Source organism: Cyrtonyx montezumae, unplaced genomic scaffold (genome assembly GCF_038088225.1).
Source record: "Cyrtonyx montezumae isolate F1298 unplaced genomic scaffold, pur_monq_1.0 scaffold_3, whole genome shotgun sequence".
NCBI lineage: Eukaryota > Metazoa > Chordata > Aves > Galliformes > Odontophoridae > Cyrtonyx > Cyrtonyx montezumae.
Genome location: NW_027072034.1, coordinates 59760210 through 59782406, shown reverse-complemented (window position 1 = coordinate 59782406; position 22197 = coordinate 59760210). Strand labels below are relative to the sequence as shown.

The following is a 22197-nucleotide window of genomic DNA, read 5'->3' as shown; positions in this document are numbered from 1 at the left end:
AGCTCTGGTGTTGATTGACTATTAACTCATTTTTCCTGCTATTATCTTTTTTTCCACTTTCGTGTTACTTATTCAGAAGCTTTGGTATATTAAGACAGGTATTGTTGAACTATTAATCAAGTATGTGATATGGAGGTTTGATGTTCTATACTGCATAATTCTATGGGCTTGAATAAGCTTTTTAATTGTACTTTTGAATCTTTAGATGAGATTACATTTTCTATGATTACTTATATAAAAATTGAATTTTCAGATACTCCCAGCTAAGTTAATATACGGAATTATACTCTCAGCTTTTTAGTATAAACAAATTAACACATTTTTAAATCTTAACAAAAACAAACAAACAAAACAAAGTAAACCCAAACAACCCAGCATTCTTCAGCTTGGGATTTGGAAATCTGAGGAAGGATCTAGATAATAGAAGTTAAAAAGCAGTGTTGCATGTAGTTTTGTTGTTTCTTTTATTCCTTTTGTAGTACCACACAGCTTTAGTTTCACAGATTTATTTTTGAAGAAAGAAAAAACATTTTGAGTATTACGAAGGAGAGCTGACATTGTTGAACTTCTTTAGTTTTGTGGATAAACGCTTTTGTATGTACAAACTACAGTGAATGTACTTCAGGGTGTAGCTCTGGAGTGAGGAACTGAGATTTCGGTTATTCTTACAGAGCATAAAAATGCACAGTGAAAGTAATTTTTTAAATACTTTGCTTAGTTTGATAGAAATATTTGTTATTGGAACAAGGATTTGCAAAAATCCTGATAATTTTTCTTCAACATTTTTTTTAGACAAGGCCCAGCTGCTTGAAATAGCCAAAGCTAACGCAGCTGCCATGTGTGCGAAGTCAGGCGTTCCTTTACCACCAAGCCTGATGCCTATGTTGTCTCAAAAGAAAGATGACAAAGCCAGTCAGAAGTCGTCAAGAGATACATTAAAGGAGCTCACTGAGGTAAGTGAGAATAACAGTACTAAACCTGAAAATAAGCAAATTGTTTTTCGTGACTGCTGGGCAAGCTGTTACTCTGTGTTCTGCACTCAGTGAAAGCCGGCTTGTGGTTCGAACTTGCACTCTGTATAGAGCTGTAGGTTTTTGTTTGTTTCATTTTTGTTTTTTTTGGTCATGCAAACATGCTTTAGAATTCTGTATAAATGTGCAAATTCCAGTTCTTGTGGGTTTTTTTTTGGTTTTAGTTCTGTTGTAATTTTTACATGCTGGTAGTTTTTCTTGCAGTCCCTTTAATAAAATTCACAACAAAGAAAGCAGAACACTGAAAAATAAAACAGGGCTTTCAGTTCTAGTTCTTGTTTGTAGTGTTGTTAGTTACTTCTGTTATTTAAATATTTAATACCTGCTTCAGTAGTTCTGTGTAATTTTATATGTGTTTCAAGAAACTTTCAGTGCAAAAGTTACTGTTGCAGTGCCTCTGTTGCAATTTCAGCATATGAGTGGGATGTTTTTGTTTTGATTGCGGGGAAGAAATTGCTTCTTGTCGATACTGTAGCTGTGCCACAACGTTAGTGTGATAGTTCTGAAAATGTTCTTATTCGTGGAAGTAAAATCTGAAATCATACGATGTCTAATTGCTGGAAAGTAATCCCTTTGTTGTTTGTGGATAGTGGAAGCAGAAGTACTTGTTGGTTTAAAGAAATAAAAATTAAAAAAAAGAGCTGAGGTTGTACAGATGTGTTGAGTGCTTCTGCACGTAACCTGACCCAATATTCAGTGCAACTGTTGCTCATCTGGGACAAAAAACTCTCCTTGCTTGGCCTTTCTTTGTGTGGGAATTTAGTGATTAATGTGTTCTGATGAGTCAAAAGTAGCCTCAGAAACAGTTCAGGCCATCATCCTATGATAATGTGTCCAAGGGAGAAACCTTCCAGAACCTGTTCAGCTTTTTGAGAAGCTGGCTGCTCTGCAGGTTACATCATGTAGAGAAAAGATAAACTGCTTCAACTTAACTGGGAACCATCCTATGGCTATAGGTAATACGTTTGGTTGGTTAGGCCTTTGAGTAATGTAGGTTTTTTGTGCTGCATAAAGCTTGTTCAAATCATTGTTGGGAGGCATAGAAGAGCATAGGAATCTTTATTAATAATGACTGATGAAAACAGTGTGAACTGTGTCTTGATTTTAGAGATGGAGCTGTTTGCTCCTTACATGTCAGCAGTCAGGTCATGAGATAGATGTGACTTAAAATGATTATGAACTTGAACTAGAATCAGACAAGACAATGTCCTCAGATGTCTTGTAAGAGTATGTTTCATAAATGGGAACATAATGGAAGCGTGATACTAAAGTGTTCTCAAATTCATTTTGGACTGTCTCAGTTGTAGTTACTACCAGTAACAATGAAGTGCAGTTGGTTATCTGGCTTTGGTCATAATTCTAGCCTTTCTAGAATTGTGGGTTCACCCTCTCAGCTGCTGGATGTCTGCTGTACTTATATTGTTTTTTCTTAGGTCAGACTGCTGCTGAATAGAACGTAGGGATGTCTTGGGTACCTGGCCAACCTCATAAAATATTTCAGAAGAATGTGATCTTCTAGGCAATTGCTTCTGACTAGGTTCCTGCATTGCTGGTGAAATTCAGGCTATATTAGTAATCACTAATTCTCAGATTTTTCTGTGTAGTAGCTGCGTGATCTTACAGGCTATATGTACTGTAATTCCTAATATATTACATGGGGTGCCAGGTAGCCAGTGATCTCTGAATTGCTTGCAACTCTATAAACACATTTTGAAGCTGACACTGTGCATCTACTTCTACAGTATACTTCTGAAAATATTAAACAGTTTGTCTGTGAAATTATTTGCTCCATGAGTGCCGAGCAAGCTTAAGTAGGTGTTTGATAATGTGTATAGGAATTCAAATGCGCATACGTATCTGTGACATTCCTGCAAGATTTTCTCAGTCATTTTTTCTGTTTTAGTTGAAAGATGTAAATTTATTCGTAAGTGATATCTTCACCCCTCTCCTTCTTTTCTCTTTTTCAGAAATGCAAGAAGATTGCTCAAAGCACAGATGATGTGATAGTGAATAAACCTCATGTTTCTGATGAAGAGGAGGAAGAACGTCCTTTCTATAATCACCCCTTTAAGCTCAATGAACCCAAACCTATTTTTTTCAACTTAAGTGTGAGTACTTCCATAATTTGTAGTTTTTAGAAATTCACTTAATTTTAAAATACTAAAATTTTAATAAGGACCAATAGTTATAGATAAAATTAAAACAACAATTGATAATCTTGGTGCAATTATGCTTAAATGTCATTAAAAGTAGACTTGTTACAAAAAGAAACTTACCTGCAGCCCATGATATTACAGTAGATTTCCATAGTTGGATTAAGGCTTTTTTGTCTTTTTTTTTTTTTTTACAGCATTCAAACCTGAAGTTAACATAGAGGGGATCAGTTTCGCTTCACATTTTCAGTGCAAAAAAATGAATTTGCAGACAGCACTGGAATTGGAAAAAGCTTTAGCAAAGTATTAGTTTTCTTTTAGATGCAACACAAAATTCTAAAAGCATTACAAAGAGTTCTGAGTAACAGTATGCCATTAAGTTTGCGCACACTCTTGTGTTCTGTGTCTGCTAATGCAGTAGATCATAAGTGTTAACAAAAGGAAAAACATGTTATATGAATTTTTGGATTAGCCATTAGAAAAATCTCTGCTAATGTTGCCTGTTATTAAGAGCATGTAAATGTCCCATTAAACACCTTCGTTCAGGGCTGCTTTTGATTTTGTTAGAACTTGTGTTGACATTTTCAGGATATCAGCATGCTGGAAAGAACAAAATGAGGGACTTTTCCTTCTTATTTATCTGGATCTGTGTGCTTTGAAGCATGAGTTAGAGTTTTGAAGTTAGAAGTTTTTTCAACTGCATGATAAGAATTTTTTGTGCTCATGAAAGTCTGCCTTAATTTTACTGGTTAATATAAAAGTATTAATATGCTCAGTGAAAACAGAAGTTTGTTTTTATGTGAAAATGCAGTTTATGGTGTATACAAAAGAAGTAGTAATAACATAATTATGCAAGATGTAAAGTAGAAGTAAGTTTCTAATTTAAATCATACTTCTAGAAAGTGGTACGATGAAATTTGGGATTGGGATATTCTGTATGAAAAAGAATTATTCTTCAGTGGGCTTGGGCTGCTTTACTTGTTTTTCACAATTTGATGCGTTTAGTGTCATCCTTTCCATTCCTTATGGGTGCTGGTCCAATTACTGTTCTTGTTTGTGTTTCTTTGAGGAGTTTTATGCAATGTTTTCAGGTTCTAACTTTTCTAACTTTTTTTTCTTTTAAGACTCCCAGCATAAAACCAGCACCACCACCGCAACCAAAAAATCAGGTCAGCCTGTCAAAGGAATTTCCCGTTTCATCTGGGTCTCAGCATAGGAAAAAAGAAGCAGATAGTGTCTATGGAGAATGGGTTCCAGTTGAAAAAGGCAAAGAAGATAGCAAGGATGATGTTTTCCCCAAACCGTCCATTGAGGTAAGGAAAGGAAGGAGAGCATACACTTTAAGAAAAAAAAAGCCATTACCTGGTCAATCTGGTGTCAAATTACAGTCAGTGAAAAAAAAGAAAGGTGTGCATAGGTAGTAGCTGGTACATGAAAAAGCTGGTTATCTGAACTGCTGCAGTCTTCGCATTTACTCACTGTGTTCACGTGGGCAGTGGTGTTAGCAACCTGTACCAGTGTCGTGTGCTTTTGTCAGCTAGTGACTTCACCGTCTCACTAGAACTTAAACTTTTACTTGAAGACTGAAAAGCAAGTTTCCAGTTTCCTGCAAAGGCTGATACCATATGTTTAGATTTTAATAATAATAAATTAAATAACAATTAAAAATTTCATACCAATGTTAGAGCAATAACATGGAACTGAAATGTAATCCATTAAAAATAGATTCGAAAGTAGTTCTTGAAACTGCCATTTCATCTGGATGTACCTACTCATTTTTCCAACTTTAAGTCACATTTTCTTCTGAAGTTGTCTTCCATGTGGCCTTCTAAAGGAAAATTTAATTGTATGTATAATAAACTGAAAAAAGGAAATGTTTTTCCCCTTGAAATGTCTTCAAAAGAATATTTTGTGGGGTTTTTGTAATTAAGTAAATTAAATATTTAAGACGTTATTTTTTTTTAAGTTAATGTCACTTTATTCTGCCTAAAGACTTGTTCTTATACCTTGCAAAACAAATAAATAAAAAGAGCCTTGCCTTCACACTTCTGATGAAATTGTTTTTCAGCTTGGTGCATCATGTTTTTCAGTAATTTTCTAAGGTAGTATAGTTCACTTCCTGAGGCACGGATGTTGCTCTGTCTTTTACAGCACCAAAAGCACAGTGAATATAACTTATTCAACAAACGCTTTCGATGTACACCTCAAAGTCAGAGTTCAACCTCAACCTCAGAGTTTGAGGGTCAAGGATGTGTTTTTAGCAGGTGATAAGAAGTCTTGTCCTTCAAGTGGTTAATGATAAACTTGGTTCAGGCAAGCTGTCTGCATTCAGGTTTCCAAAACCAAGATACATGTCTTTGACAAGTTCAGTCAGGCAAGCATGATGGTTTGTTTATTGATTGTGTAGAGGAGGCCTTGAAAAATGACATTGGAGTGAATATATTCAACATAGCTTTCTTTCCATTCTGTCATGTGTATACTCATAAATGCTTGTAACTGTTTTGTCTGTTTTTATATTTTGTGAATAAATATTTTTATTTGCATTTACCTTAACGTGGTTTGTGTTAAGGGTGATTTCAAGGGTCAGTAACTGACAGCTGAACGTACCGTTCCCTTGCATTTGGCAATCCTTAACCTTGAAATACAGGAATATTCTTGTAGGATCTCCATATGTTTCTCCACAGAGTTGGGAAGGTAATAGAATGCTTCTCTGCTTAATGTTAGGACTAATTATTTTAAATGCTTGTGGGTCTGTTTGTGGATGAAATTGCTTCTTCTGAGCAAAATAAGCCAGGTTATTTGCTGCTGGAGCTGGGGTAGTGAGGGAGCTTGCTTGAATCCTAAGGAGACTTGGCATATAATTTACCTCATTTCATTTTGTTAGCTTGCTCATTTTGATAGCTGTTTGTCACAGTTCTGATTCAAGTCTATTTTGATATTTAAAAAACAAAACCACAAAAATATAACAGTAAACCGATCATGGAGGTTATAGAATTAGTTACATGATTGTGCAGCCCAAAATGGCCCTGTTAAAGTATTACAGATGCTTTTAATAAAATGTTAGATGTTGTTAATGTAGTTATTTGTGATGGTAGAAGATAAAACTCTTGCCTCAATTAATCTCAAGTATCAGCATGACTGTAGAAGACAGAGAAACTTACAAGAACCAAATTGTGTTTGAAAACTTGGAAGTCCAGAGTTACAACGCTGTATTTAAGTTCAGAGTATACAGCATTGGCTGTTGTGCAGAGAAGCCCTCTTGAGCTAGAAATACATAATGTGCATTTAGTGTATCAGTAGACCTACAAAGTGTGTAAAAAATGCTTGTCTTCTAATTGTCAGCACTTCCTGCTTGCTTCAATATTTGTGTCTGTGGGGAAAAATGTGATTATAACTCAGGACTGGAAAGACAGAACTAGTAGAGAGGAGTAGCATGCTGAACGTGAAACTGTTTTACTTGATTAAATAATAACAACTTTTCATACTTCAAGCAGAGATTTTGTTTTCAAGATCCAAAGCTGCCATCGAGTGCCTTGACATAATACAAAGCCATGATGGTCTCCAAAATGGTGACTGACCATGTGGGGAAAATGTATGGGAATTGTAACTAACCAGGGTACCTACTAATAGGCCCCAGTCCGGTAAAGCACTAAAGTACACATGTGTATTTAAGTATGTGAGTGGTCCCGATGTGATTTCAGTGGACTACTTGCATGCCTTTGTGTATTGCTGGATTGAAGCTTTTGGTGAGTAGAATAACTTTTATTTATCTCCTGAAGCAGTTTTGCAAATAAAACATAAAAGAACTGTATAGGGGGGAACTTCTGAACCCAAAGGAGTGTGAATTGCTAACAAGTGTTCTATATACACAAGTTTGGGTTGCAAAAGAAAATCTTCCAGTTCTTCTAGTACATTGTTTATAAGGTATGTTTTTGTCATCTGAGACAATAAATAAACACGGGAGTCAGTTTTATAGGCATAGGTTGTAAGTTTCTGGTCTGTCTTGCTCAGTTCCAGGTGGTTTAGCAACATGATATGGAATTAAATTACTGGAGGAAGTACATTTTGTCTGGAGCAGAGAAATAAACTCATTTTTCCCTGCTTTAAACTAAGATTTAGTAGTCAGAATAATGATGAAGAATATATAATGTACCATACTAGTGTAGACATTTCTGTCAGCCTTTTTCTGTTTTTCAGTATTTAGTAAATTCTTAAGATATTCTTGCGGTGGGGATTTATGGGAATTAACTGTATTTATTCAGCAGAGACAAATCTGAACTGGTTTCAATTTCTTCTGCTGGCCTCTTATTCTAGTATAATGTGAGAGGCTAAGGTAATGAGATGGTAACTCATCTTAAGTCTTTTGTAATACAAAGTGAAACAAAAATGACAACAAAAAAAAGTCAACAAAAACAAAACTCTAAACCATCAATCTGATTTATGTCTGTATGCCACTTGCTGTTTTGGTTATTGGGTTTCTTCTGTGCTTTGAACACTTCCAACCCTTTGCAGTCTCCTTTACATGCTTGTATTCAATTAAGTTTCACTTGTCTCTGATCTCTGTTGTTTTTCTCCTTTCAAAATAGAATGATCCACAAAATGCACATCATTTGAAGAGTAAGGCACAAATACTTTTACATAAGAGCTGTATAGAAGCCTTAATTTATCTTTACAACCTCAAAGGGTTTGATTTGCCTTCTTGGTTGCTTTACACATAGAGGTTTGCACTGAACTTCTTTATTTATTCCGTATTTTTACCCACCTGATTCTGGTTACTTATATGCAAGATGGTCTCAATTATTTTTTCCTTAAAATTTTATTCTGGTTCAGCATCACAGATATAAATAATCCTTTACTAAGCAATTGTGTGCTACCAGTCTGGTTTCATTTTTATGCAAGTCTTTTTTAGGCTTAAGATTAAAATTTTAAGCACTAAACCCAAGTTTGTGGGATGCACATGATTCTTGCTATAATTCTTTTATATACATAAATTGAAGTCCTAGTGTTAGTAGGGTATTCATGTGAACAGCTCTGTATGAAGACCTTTGCTTAAGCTTTGTAGCTAAATTACATTTAATACTGTTAATAAGATTCCACTGAACTCTGAATATCTTTTAAAACCTGGAACTTTCAATGGTGAAAATATTTATTTGAAAATAGATCTTTAGATAATTTTTTTGGAGAGATGATGCATTTGTACTTCAGATTTTGTATTTGTTCAGCAAAAATCAAGAGTGTACATGCATAATTAGTCTGAGAATTTTTTTTTTTCACATTGTCTATTTAATGTGTAAAACAACTCTATAGTATTTGTGGCATTTATTCTCCAGCAGCTTTTTTTCCAGGTCAAATGGATGATACTTTTCTCTCATGTATTTTTAAGAATCATATTTTTCTTCCTAGGGTGTGGACATAACTGCAGCTATGAACGATCGAGCATTGGCTCAGAAAAGGCTTAATGAAAACACGTTTGATTTAGAGGCCATGTGCATGTTAAATCGTGCACAGGAACAGGTGTGTTGCACTTTTTCATCAGCGTTTCAGTCAAGTTAAAAAGTGTGAATGTTTACCCTTCATATCGTTGATGTTTCCTACAGTGTTTAAGTATGTTTTTGGAAAGGCCAGCATATAGGGATGTATTAAAAAATTTGGCCTTTTATTTGCAGTAAATAATACTGAGGTAAACAAACAATGAACCACAAACCTGCTAAGACTCTGAGCTCTGTCCTTAGGGTTAATGTTAAAAGATGCTCAGCTTTTTTGAGATATCTGCTTATAAATGAATGTTATCACTTCACTGAATGTGAGGAATCATAACTTAAAAATGGTCTCATTTTTCTATTCTATTTCAGTCTTACATTGATTTTCATTTTTCAGATTGATGCCTGGGCTCAATCAAACTCCATACCTGGCCAGTTCACAGGAAGTACTGGAGCACAGATTTTGTCCTCGGATGAGCTAACCAACAGTGGTCCTCAAGCGTGGATTAGAAAGGTAGAAGTTATGCAGACATACCTGTCTGAATATCACATACTAAGTATTAGTAGAAGTACTGGAATGTGCCAAAAAGGTGCCTTAAAAATTAATGGTAATGCATGTGTCAAATGCAACAAACAGATTGAGTTAAGTCTTCGTCTTTGATTTGAATTTTACTACTTGCTGCTGCTGTGTTCATTTTGTTACACATTAAGATGCTGAACATGACGTTTCAGTTGAATGTCTAAAGTACCTCACTAAGATGTGCGTCTGTTACTTGAGTCAGATTGGTACGTACATGCTTACACTGAAATGGCATTCATGATACTGGTATGGTTGCAATGGTAGGTCCATCACTACTTCTATGGGATTGGGGCAGATCAGGCAAGGAGGTTTGATCCTGATGTCATTGAAGTCGATGATGTTTTGGCATCAACTTCAGTGAGCCAAGTCCCAAACAGCCCATTCTGTTTGACTTGGTTCTGTCTGATGATTACCGCTTTGCCTCTATTTGCATCACCACTGTTTTCTGACATACAGAGATCTGGAATATTAAACCAGGAGTTACAGTTGGGTTAAACAAGTGTAACACTATCCTACAGTGAAATAGTTAACCTCTTCCTGCAGAGTAATACTGGCTTATTTTGGGAGTGTGATGCGTCATACCTACATGCGTTTTATAAGTTTTCTAATTCATGCTTCATCTTTGATAATGAATGCTGAACTGGTACTCTTTCAAGAAGTAGAACTGAGGAATTCAAACAATATCCATTTTGCAAGCTGAAGGAATAATGACTTATCGTGGTTACAAGTAATGTAGTTGAGTATGTGCTGTATTTGCTTATCCTTCCGGAGTTGAGACAACCCTCAAAACTGGTAGGTTAGACTTGAAACTTAGTGAAAATTTTCCACAAAACTTTAGTGTGAACGGTGAACACAGAAGTCTGGAAATAAGGCATAATAAAAATAGAAATATTCTGGGGAAGATTTATTAATTTATTTTTCCACTTTGTATAGCCAAGCAATACAGAGATCCAAATTACTCTTAGATGGGAGTCTTTTGGGTTCTTGGTATTAATACCGAGTGTAGATGTTAAAATCTTACTTGAAAAATTAAAAACTTCTGAGATTTTAACAAAGTATTGATTGCAATCAGTGTCCCTGCCACTGGAATTTAGGAACAAAAAGCAGGTGAGTTGATGAGAAAAGGAAAGCTTTTTCACCAAGAGGATTGTGGAAGATTAGCAAGCCTACCAAGGCTTCTGTCTTTCTGCTCACCTTGAGTGAAATCTCAAGACAAAGGAAAGGGAGCGTCTCTTTCCCAACTCTCCTTTTCTCATCGTCTTTTCCTTCCTTGAATTTCTGTGGTGGTGGTCTTCCATGCCTTGCAGTAAGAGGAATGTCCACTGACAACAGTGACGACGAAGTGGAGAAATCGTGTTTCCTCTCGGTCTTTTAGTTTCACTCTGTGGTCTGATTGGAAAACAAACAAAAATACTGAATGACGAGAAAACTAAAGAAGAGCCTGATGTCTGGTTTGTGGTGGACATAACTACTGTAAGGAGCAGAAGCATACTGAGGTGTTTTGTTGAATCTAGAAATAAGAGTGAACTGGCAGACGCACTTCTGTCTTAGTAAAAATGTAGTGGTTTGCAGTAGTAAGCGTCCTGTCTAGCAAGCATCGTGTGGTTTGTCAGAATGGAGGCTGCTACTGTAAACAAGAAGAATTGCTGGATGAAGATGAGGAGGACACAGTCCTCTTTTCTGCTCGGCATTCCTCAGCTTGACTTCTTTTGCTCTTTCTGGGTTCCTTATTTGCACACGCATTGCTGTCAGATCCATAGGATGACATGTAGTTAAAGCCATGCACCCTCTACAAAATACCTTAGGGCAAGAGAAGCTTCTTGTTTCTAGGAATGGTGGGGCCGTTGAAAACCTTGACAAAACTTAGGCTTGCTTAACTCAATGTGGAGTCAGTTCCTGTGGTTATAGGACGATTTCACAGAAAAAAGTGAATTAGGGATAATAAGTTATGAATGCATGTTATCTTTCTCAGTGACATGAATGCAACCATGAAATGCAAAGTACAGGTTGTATTTTACTTAGACACTTGAAGTTGTGTAACTTGGTTCCTATTAAGTACGCAACATAACACTTGAAGTTAGACTTGCATTCACTGTTGTTTTTTTTTGTCCTAAGAAAATAATGCATTTTTAAAACATTAAAAAACAAGTATTTGTAAACTTTGTCTACTAGTAGGGCTGTGAGATTTCTTGAGGTATGTGGCAAGTGTAACTTAATGCACGTTTCTGACTAAAGATGTGGCTTACTGAAGGCATTTTTCTTAAGAGATAGCCCATAAGCATTTGCCATGAGAGGGCTCATGTGCATGCACTGTTTAGAAGAAACAGAGCCCGTGCCAGCTAGGTGTTTGTTTATCAGTGTGCATAGAAAATCTATCTTCCATGCACAGGCATCGTGGTTAACAGAGATAATCACTAAGCGAGGTAGCTGTAACAAAATGTAGGAGCAGTGTCAGGAGGGGAGAGAAATTAGAAGTACTTAGGGAATTTGTTCGATAGGTGCTTTTGTCACTTTGCATCTCCTGGGTTTTAGCATATTTATTTATATTTATCATTTTAATTTTTACTTTCCTTAAAAATGACCCTGGAGACGTAATATGTACTCAAACCAAAATGTCTGCAAATTTTAGTTTTACCTCAACAAAATTTTGAGGGCCTTAGGTGTTGAAGTGGTTGATGTGACACTTGAATGGGCGACATACTGATTAGAAGTAAGGCTTGTTTTTTCAAGTTACGCACTGATTCGTGATGTTTATGCATAGACTTCTGAGCAGTATTTGTGAAGGAATAATATATCGGTAGGTTTCTCGTATCATCAAACAGTTATGAACAATAGTTTTCTTTTGAAAAGTGATTTCTGTTTCAGTCTATCATCATTGGTGTAATCAGTTCACAAATACAACTTCTTTCAGAGGTAGCTTTTCTTTTACTATTATTTTTTTTTAAATTTTTGTAACTCGTTTTTGTTGTTGTTAGAAATACGCAGTGCTGATGGATAAATGACAAAATAGTGGAAGTGGTCAAATTTTTTTCCAGTCAAGTTCTCCTGAGGTCTGCTTACTCAGACTTTTCCAATGTCACCCCCTGTATCTGAGTTGAACAGCTTAATTCTAATAACCTAAATTTGCTCTCCAAAAGGAAGTTTTTCTAACATTTTACATGCACAGGGTAACACTTGGGATTTGTTTCATTTGGTTGTGCTAAGGCATACCACACAGTTTCACAGCGGCAGCTATAATGCTGTGTTCCAGGTTCTGAGAAGTTGAATCATTTATTCCCTTCTTTCACAGTCTAGTCACAGCAAGCAAATAGAACACTAACGATGGAGTTAAAACTAAATCTTGTGATTATCACTCGCACACAAGGACTGGCATGTGTCTTGCCAAGCTCTCCTTCTAACAAGGCAGTCTATCAGAATGTTTATATTCTTAGTGCCTTGCATGACACAATGAGCTTTATTTGGAATCGAAGGCCAGATGGCAAGGCAGATCAACCATGTGTTGGTTACACTGGACTGGCCTCTTCTGCAGTCAGTCAGAGAAAAAGGCTTTTGCAGCTAACTGCAGATTGTTTTCTATTCCTTGTATGCAGAAGCTGCAAAGAGAAATTCTAAGGCTGATTGTGAGTGTAGTCCTTTCAAGGCGTTTGAAGGGATTCTTCAAGAAGGTATCTCCCTCTTGTGTTAGAGAAAGAATGTGGCTGCTGCTAAAAATGTTACAGTTAGCGTAATGGAAACCTCAGCTGCGTTGCAGGTTTCACCAAGTATACGCATACTGCACTTACCAGTTCTTTGGAGTCATTCTTAGAGTAATCTCGCAGGCAGCCCGTTGAGCTGCAGCTGAGATGGTCCAGCTATGAGCCTGTAAAGCTGTACTGTGTTCTGTGTAGTGAAGTATTGCTCAAAAGAGAGAAACCTGCCTTCTGGCAGAGAGCTTGGGCTTTAGTGCCGTGTCGGCTTTGTGAGAAGGATATTTTCAAAGAACAGACGTTGATGATGTTCTTCAAGATTTCTTAAATAATTATGGCTTTAATATTTTGGACATTGCAAGTGCTGTTTTATAGATAATTCCATTTGATGCTTTTTCACAGACAGATGTTGCAGTCAAATAATGGTGACTGTCCAACTTGTAGTGCCTTTCATCAGAAAGCTGTAAAATCATTTTTCAACTTTTTTTTTTTATTGTTTGTTTGTTAAAGCCCTTACATGGTTGTTCAGCCTTTCATGGTTTATTTTGCTAGTAGTGCTAATTTCCTCCTTCTCTCCTGCCCTAAGGTGGTTTAAAAAGAGACATAATTTTTACTTAAAATTGCTGAAAAAACTCAGAAATGATCAGGTTTTACTGCGTAGCCTGCTCTTTATAGAAAAGGCAGCGACATGAGAATTTGGCTTATTAGTTGTCTCCATCTGCTGGCAGAATGGAAGTGTGCTTTATTTATCCGACTTCATGGAATTTAGAGGTCAGAAGATGAGAAAAGTGACAACACATTTTCATGCTACTCTGCTAAAATTGGGATTAGAGCTCCAGAGAGATTACAGTTATTTTCTGAATAATTATTTCATTCTGACAGCAGTAACCAAGTACTTAGAAACTTGGGGTTTGTTGTATTCAGTATTGTTCAGTTTTTACAGGCTGGAGCTGCAGGCATACCTCACTGGTAGACACCCCTGTGGGACAAATCATGATATGATTTTTAAAACTGAAAAGATCTTTTTTTCTCTACTTTAATTACTTTTTTCTCTACTTTCATTAACGTTGTATCTTTACATTTTCAAATGTCGTAACTCACACTCGGTTAAGCCACGGAGTGAGTAAATATATCTGTATTAAATTGCAAGAAAGAAAAGAGATACATGGAATATAATTGTACAGTTGGCATTAGAGATTCATACTTGTTTTCTTAGTTAAAAATAAATCTTTGAAGAATGTTTTTTTTCCCTGCTGATAGCCTTCTCTGCTTCATCAGTAATCTGAGTCAAAGTAGGCTTCTCCAGCTCCCTTCACATTGCTATAAGACGTACGTTGTTTAGCTCTCCAATGCAATGCACAACTACAACTGTTCTGTAATGAAACAAAACTTAATCATTTCTAATTACTTGTTTTGGTTATGCTGTGCATGTTAAAGAATCAGCATATATAAAAATTCCTATGTAAATTATCAGGTAGGATTGTGAATTAGTACACTAGGACAGATGTGGTTTTGTTTTTTTTAGAGTTTAAAAAAATATATATGTTTTAATAAATTGCCTTTTAGAATGCAAAACTCCAGTTATTTTCTGTACTTAGAATTTATGCAGTCTCTGATAATTCCAAACATAGGAGCTCAGGGATTTAATTTTTGACTATGAATAGCACTATTTTGATTGTTTTTCTTCATATACTACCTCCGTCCCCCCAATCAGTGCCTTGGGAGGTGTGCTGGGAAGGCTAAAACGGCCTCATTGAGGAATTGCACTCTTTCACTTGTGAACTGAATACACACTGGTGGTAATGAAACAGGTGTTTTTACTGTAAATTCTATTATTGCAAAGCAGGTACAAAAGAGGAATCGGAACCCAGGGTGACATTGACTGGGGTTTGTATCATTCTCGGCATGTGCCCTTTTCTTATGAGAGGTTCCTGGAAAAGAGAGGGGAGGATGAAAACGGAAGTAAGTAAAAGCTATTCTAGGTGTATAGCTTGAGGCAGCCTGTATCGAAGCAGCGATTGTCTCTGTACACACACACTGCATGGTCTGCACCAGTCAGAAAATAATTTCACGGGAGAGGTGAGCTTATCCTCTTTACTCTTCCACCAGAGCACCTTGATACTAAATGCAGCATCCAGTTGCATGATAGATAGGAATTTACTTCACTGTTTAATAGGTGAATATTTGGAGGAGTCTTCCCACAGTCGTCAGGAATTAGTAGGTTTTTTTGTTGTTGTTTTTTTTCTTTAAACTTCCTACCACCATTGGATCGTGGGGATTTCACACATGCATCAGTAGTGTGTGTCAGTTGCAAATAATGGGCAGTTAATCCCCTTAAAAATGTATTATCCTTGGTCTCTGCAAAAGTAAGACTTCTGTTTTTGTTTACGTACAAATTGAAACCAAGGAGCTCAATCAGTCTTTGTCCAAATCTTAGAAATTCTTACTTTTGCAAGCACAACTCAAAATTAAAGAAAAAAAGAAAAAGGTTCTATTAATTTGCTTTGAAAGTAAGTAAAAATTCTACAAAAAATATTAGGCATTGTATCCTCTAACCTACTATGAGAAATACCTGATGGACTTATCAGTGCCAGTGTGTAAACTTGTATATTTTAAGCCAAGCAATTTTTTGCTGTGATGGAAATGATTGACTTACTTACTTGGGTCAGCGGGTGGGGCAGAAGAGAGATGATAGTTCACAGAATAACCTGTGAACTTTCACCCCTCTATATGGAAACTTGTTTCAGGGTCAAATCCTTGTAGCTGCCTTCTTGCCACGGTCAATGCCAGCCCTACTATTCACAACACTGCGGCCATCGAGGCCTAGGTACGTAAACATTTAAGGAGTTTTTAAAGTTCTTTACATCAAAACAGATTTTTAAAATTTCTGTTTATAAGCTTTCGACAGTTAACGACTATTGTATTAATTTTGATTTGAAAGAATGTGACGACTACTGCTGCTAAACTGTGTGTGGCTAAGCGCCTTTTTTCCTTTTAAAAAAAGAAAAGAGGAAAGAAAAACCTGTATCTGTGTCATGTGGCTTTTCAGAGTAGAACTTGAATGTGCAACTGCTGTATAATAAAATGGGGAATTTTTTTTCGTATTTAGAATACGTGTAAACACTATTTGTATGTCATTACTAAATGTGCTTGTATTTTGTTCAATAAATAGGTACACTTGGCACGACTGTTGCCAGTTAAACTGTTAAACACTGCCTCCATTCACAAGATGAGAAGAGATGCATTGGGACCAAAGTAGCGTGTTTAAAAATGAACGGATATTGTTTTATTAAGTACATACGTCGGAAATGGGTCACTTGCCACTTTTGGATTGCGTTAGAATTTTCTTAAGTTGCTCTTTTTTGAAAATACTGATTGTGTATTGTGTGTCTCCGTGAATTCTGGTTTATACAGCTGTATATAAAGCTAAGGTGTATTTTTCTGAATTGAGTCTCTGAAAGATTGTTAGAAACGTTTTTGGAAGCTCCCACTTGCTTTTTAAAATCCCAGTCCTAACTTTGGGATTTGTTTTACTTCTCTTTTTCTGGATAGGATCAGTTCTTAAGAGCAGCCCCCGTAACTGGAGGAATGGGAGCTCAGCTGATGAGAAAAATGGGCTGGAGAGAAGGAGAAGGGCTTGGAAAAAACAAAGAAGGCAGTGTCGAGCCTATTATGGTTGATTTTAAGACTGATCGAAAAGGTAAGCGCTTCCTTAAGTGTTGTATCGAGCGTAAACTTATGTTTCTTTGGAAGGTAGACAGAATAACCTGGAAGTAGTGAGCTTCTAAGTACAGCTTCCCTGTAAAATGGGACAGAAGGATTTTTTGACTGGTTTTTCAAAGCCTGGATTACTTTTGTAGGTCCTGTCCTTATGCCTGTGAACTCTTTGAGAAGTTCGTTAACGTCCCTCAGCCTCTGCCTTCCCCTTGAAAAAGTGCTTAAACTGCAGATACGCTTCCGTTGGGAGCCTAGAAAAGGCAAAGACAGGGAAATGAATGGTTGAAAAGCCTTTGTGGTTGGCCTAGAGAAAGTGACTGAAGCAGAAATGGGGCAGGATAGAAGGTGGAATGCCTGATAGTCTTCAAACTGTGGTGACAGCAGAAGTCCTGGCATGAGGAGAGTGTCACGCAGATTTTTAGGTCTTCCCCGTGTGCTGTTCAGTTTCTTAGCTGTCTGATCTAAACTGCTTTTCCATTTCCCAGTCTAGTCATGGTTCAGCTACCTCTGCTCAACTGCAGTGATGTTTCCCTGCTTGTTTTCATTTGTTTATCCTCCTTTGTAGTATGTTTTTCCTCTCCTTTGTAAAGTCCATGGCCACAGCTGGAACACAGTAGCACTTGTCTCATCTGATTCAAGAGAACAAGCCTTTTACTCACAGGCAGCGTACTGCTTCTTAAATTGGTAACGTGATTTAGGTGGTTGGCCATCTTGCCAGCATGTTCCATGTGACTTCTGTATTCAGAGGAGGTGTTCACAAAAAGCTTTCCATCTGAAATACCTACAGAAATTCTAGAAACTCTAAATAAAACATACGAAATTAATCATTTAATTATTCAATTATGAACGTTACACGAGTAAACAAATTAACATTGACTTCAGACATCATCCTTATTGCTGATCTCCTCAATATTAAAAATAGTAAAAACAAAAATTCTCAAACTGGAAATCTTTAATGTACTACATAGATCACAGCTAATATTAAAACATGCAGTGCTTTGAATTGTGGGCTTGTGCCTACTTCAGTCAGTGCTCAGAATTGAGCCTACAAGAAAACAAAGCATAGAAGTGCAAATGTCATCAAGTTTATTTACACAGATGTTAGATCTCAGTGCAGAGATAGTACTGCTCAGGTGATCAAACCAGTGGTTAAAATATTAAATCAGTTTGAATGTTAAGGTAGAACAAGAGAAATCCTTAGGAAAATACCTATAGATTTCCAGATTCCTAAGACCTACTAGTGTAATGCAGTTTTATAAACAGAGAAGGGCAACAGTTTCAAAATGCAGAAAACAATAATACGTGCATTTCAGTCTAATGCAAACATTGTGCCGTCTTGCTTTTCAGCTGTTTTTCTTTGCAACCTTTCAATGTAAAGGGGAGAAAAAGGATACTCTTGACTGGGTTACCAAGAAAGTCTTGGAAAAGTGTTCTTTCTGATACTGTTATTCAGTTACTCTGGTCCTTGTAGATGCTGTCTCATGCTGCTGACAGTTCTTCCAATGTCGTTTTATGAATATCAGTCAGAGGGAAGAAATTGAAAATAGTCAATAGTATTATTTCTTGAAGCAGTCTGCATAGCACCGCAGTGGATTTTCATGATGAGGAGGGAAGAGTTACCTCTGTTAATTATATTGCTTGCATTGTGCAAGCAATAAAAAAAAAATCCCCATGTTCTTAGTGCTTGTCCACGAAATAAAATACTGATTTTAGATAGGGAAGCAAGCAGTTTGCTGAGGAGCTGTTCAGTGTGTTGTACTGAGATGTGAACCAAAAGCTCAGCCATAGCTTCCCATTAGACCCTGTTTTTTCTGGACACCGAGTGTTACATCTGTGATCCTCTGAGAGACGGCATTGAAAACAGAAACCTTCTTGTGCTTTGCTGTCGGCCAGGAAATTGCTGGTGTCTCTGTTTAAAGAAGCTTGGTGCATCAGCTCTCAACAAATAGCAGAGCTAATTGGACCCTGTTGCAGCCTGAGAATCCATCCTGAGCTGCCAGGGGAGGAAAAGCAATGTGAATGCAGATGAATGAAATTTGGGGGATACTTCCTGAGTTATTTTCCATATCAACTTCTCTAAGGAGAAAATACATAAGTGAAGCTGTCTATAGGGTTTTAATGCCACCTGAGAAGTGGACATAAGAGCTGTATGAATATTGGGATGAAAGTCTGGTAAGGAGAGGAAGGTTTTCTTTTGAAGCAAAAACAAAAAGCCAACAAAAAAAAGCTGAAGGAACTGGAAACAAGTGCAGTATCTCCATGTCCTTATTCACCAAAGCAAGGAACAGAAACAAAGAGAGGTAAGAAACCAGGTAATACTGAAGGAATGAAGTCCTAAGAAATTCTGAACCGTCGTTCACCACATATGAACTTAGTTCAGTTACAGGTATTTAAGATAAGGGCAAAATGAATTGAAAGAAACCTGAGTCTCTTGGTAAGTATGGTGTAATTGTTGGTATTTGGTACATGATTGACGGTTGTTATGGTTTATCCTTCTCTCTTGGGAGATTTCAGAAACAAAAGCATTGGACTTCTGTGTTTCACAGTGGCTTCCACTGAAACTTGTGCTCTGTTTACTCCTGCTGGACCCAGTTTTTCTGGTACTTCATATTCCAGTGTGAGTGAAATTACTGTAATTAGGCTGTGAACTTGGACGTGAAAGATGAATATTTGAATATCCGTGAATAAAGAAAGCACAGTGTTAGAAGGATGCTGCTGTTTCACATGATAAAAAGACATACTAGGTACTCTGTGTAGTCTAATGGAAATACTTCAGTGTCTAGTATGTTGAGGGCGAACTGATAAGACATTGGATGGCTTTTGGGTTGCACAACACATGTTAGTAGTGAACAGGAAGATAAGTTTATCTCTTGCTCAGTATTTCTGCAAAGAAGGTGCAGGAAATTAAATGTTTCCTGATTTTTATAAGACTACCCTAAGTCTTCTAGCTGGATTGTGAGGAATCTTACTGGAGAACTTGATAGAACGTGTCTGTAGCATGGAGGAAAAAAAGATGGACAAAAGGGAAATTCAAAAGACTTCTGAAAAGACATTTGCATGATGTCACCTTTTTTTGTCTACTGATACATGTCATGCTTTACTTACAAAAATACAGAAGTTGTAAGGTGAAAGTCACAAACGCAATCTTCATGTTTTGTCTAGGGCTTGTTGCTGTGGGAGAGAAGGCACAAAAGAGATCTGGACATTACGTTGTGATGAAGGATCTTTCAGGTGAGGTTTTTGTCACCTTGGAAAAAGCCCAGAAGGCTCATTTGAAAGTGATTGCTCTGTGATAGCAGCACTGAAATCTCAAATGCGTTTTGTCTTGAAGGCAAGCATCCGGTTTCTGCATTGATGGAGATCTGCAACAAGAGAAGATGGTCACCACCTGAATTTGTGTTGGTGGATGACAGTGGGCCTGATCATCGCAAACACTTCATCTTTAAGGTGCGTCTGAATTCCTTTGTTTACTGCTAGCTTCTCCAATGAAGCGTGATACTAAATTCCTCTTTATACTTGTGTATTCCAGGGGTGGCTGGGGTATGCTGAGCAGCGTCTCAGTGCAGAAGTATCACAGTCCTGTTTCTGTGAAAGCCAATTCGGGCCTCTCACGCGCTTTAATCTGTAAATCCGTGAAGAAACTGTGATACCATTCCATGTCTTAATAAAATGATTAACTCGAGTGGAGTCATATTCTCACTTCTTGTTCGCATGTGTAGTGCCAGTGCTATTGCTGTTGTCAAGACAAGCGAGCAGGACTTAGTTGTTTTTGACTCTGGTTATCTCGCAACGCGGTCCGTTTTGTTCTGTTGCGATACCTTGTGTGAATGATGGCCACGTGGAGGTGGTTCTGGCAGGATAGGCGTGAGGCACTTCCTAACACATTCTTTTTCCATCTGTCTCAAACAGGTGAGAGTCAATGGAAACGAGTACAGGCCTACTTTTGCCAGCCTTAATAAGAAGCATGCTAAAGCCACAGCAGCAACTGCGGCTCTCCAAGCGATGGGACTTGTACCAAAGGAAAGCATGGTCAATACCACCATGTTTAGGAGTGCCTCACACCGCTAGATATTGTTTTTTATATTGACATTATTTCAGATAATTTTACTCTGCACAAAAATGGTATTTGCCCTTTCATGTTGTAAATACATTGGCAATTCCCACATTGTAAAAACTGTACAGACACCTTCAGGTTTTTTCTTTTGTACCATCAAAATGTATTTAAATCATACTTAGTTTTTGGTATGTTTATATTGTTTACATTAGTGATGTAATTATTTCTTAAACGACTAAATCAGACGACAGACTCTGGAGGCATCAGTAATCTGAACCCTTGTTTTAAAACTCATGCGATTTCTCCTCCATATGGAATGTTAACACTTTCATACTGTTTTGTACTCTGCTGCAGTTCTCCCTGGCCTCGGTAAAGCTACTCTCGCGCTTTTGCCTACAGCCGGTGAAAGGCCACGCAGCTTACCTTAGTCTAGTCGAGGCTGGCGTGTACTGCTGGGCAGATAGCGGGCTGTCCTGTGCCCCGGGAGAGAGCGAGCGGTGGCAGCAGCCCTGTTGTACAGCGCTAACACCACTGCTCCTCTAGGAGTTTTGTTTGGGGCTAGAGTTGGCGGTGCACCGCAGCTGGCCGCGCAGCCCACGCGCTAGGACGTACGCGAGGAGGCAAAAGTCTCGCTTTAAAAGGGACGGCAGAAAGTGCGGCAGTGGAACCGGTGAGACTTTGCGACGTGACAGTGACTCTCCCTGCATGTTCTGAGAAGGGAGATGATGGAGTTGTCTGTTCCAAACAAATTAACACACTGCCTGATGTTGATTGTATGGATTTGTGGTTAATGTGAATTTTAAAGTCTAACAAATCTACAACTGGATTGGGGGGAGGGAGGGAATAGAATGACGCTTAAATTGTTGTACCCAACTCGGTCAATAAAGCAGCACAAGTTCATAATCTTAATCACTGGTCAGTAAACGGTAATTAAAGTCTATGCCAACGGAGCTTTTTGGAGAAACGCACAGTGTAAATGTACTGCTTAAGAAGAGTAGCAGCAGACTTAAAGCTGCAGTAACTGATCCAGGCAATTTCAGCTGCTTTACACTATTACCAAACCGACTCCTTGGGCTCGCAGTTTTGTAACGGTACTCTGCCCCCAAGGAGACCGACGTGATCCAGAGTTACGGCAGTTGGATAAGGGAAAGGATGTAGAAAGCTTTTCCTTCTATTTTTTCTTCTCTTAATTTAATAAGTATTAGTATTTTAGCTGTGTGCACTTTGAATTGAAAGGGCATTGTCCAGCTTTTGCCAGATCTGTCCATGTTTTGAGCAGACTGCCAGGATTACGGCAGCAGTTTGCTAGTGTAGTAGTTAAGTGCTTATTTCTGAAGTCGTGGAGGATTTTTTTTTTTGTACTGCATCAACTGACCAGAGCTTCATTGGGAACAGGAACCAATTACAGCTCGTTTGCAGTGAGACTGTGCTCAGGCCTAAAGTGAACAACCTTTGCAACGGCAGTAGGATCTTGGAGGTGACAAATTACTAGTAGC

General features: G+C 37.6%; 1 protein-coding gene across 3 annotated transcripts in view; it reads left to right on the top strand.

Moving 5' to 3' along the window:
- Window positions 1-21164, top strand: part of SON (SON DNA and RNA binding protein) — a 34914-nt gene extending 13750 nt beyond the window's left edge. The window contains exons 4-12 of one of the 3 annotated variants that reach the window (XM_065741714.1): window positions 793-953; window positions 2999-3139; window positions 4309-4497; window positions 8588-8698; window positions 9062-9178; window positions 16483-16630; window positions 19810-19878; window positions 19979-20094; window positions 20557-21164. In XM_065741714.1, coding sequence (XP_065597786.1) covers window positions 793-953; window positions 2999-3139; window positions 4309-4497; window positions 8588-8698; window positions 9062-9178; window positions 16483-16630; window positions 19810-19878; window positions 19979-20094; window positions 20557-20715 — 1211 coding nt within the window. In that variant the 3' untranslated portion in view covers window positions 20716-21164. Of the gene's footprint in view, window positions 1-792; window positions 954-2998; window positions 3140-4308; window positions 4498-8587; window positions 8699-9061; window positions 9179-15677; window positions 15758-16482; window positions 16631-19809; window positions 19879-19978; window positions 20095-20176; window positions 20464-20556 lie in introns of those variants that run through there. The other 2 variants (XM_065741715.1, XM_065741716.1) reach the window with 2 other exon arrangements.
- The last annotated feature ends 1033 nt before the right edge of the window (window positions 21165-22197 follow it).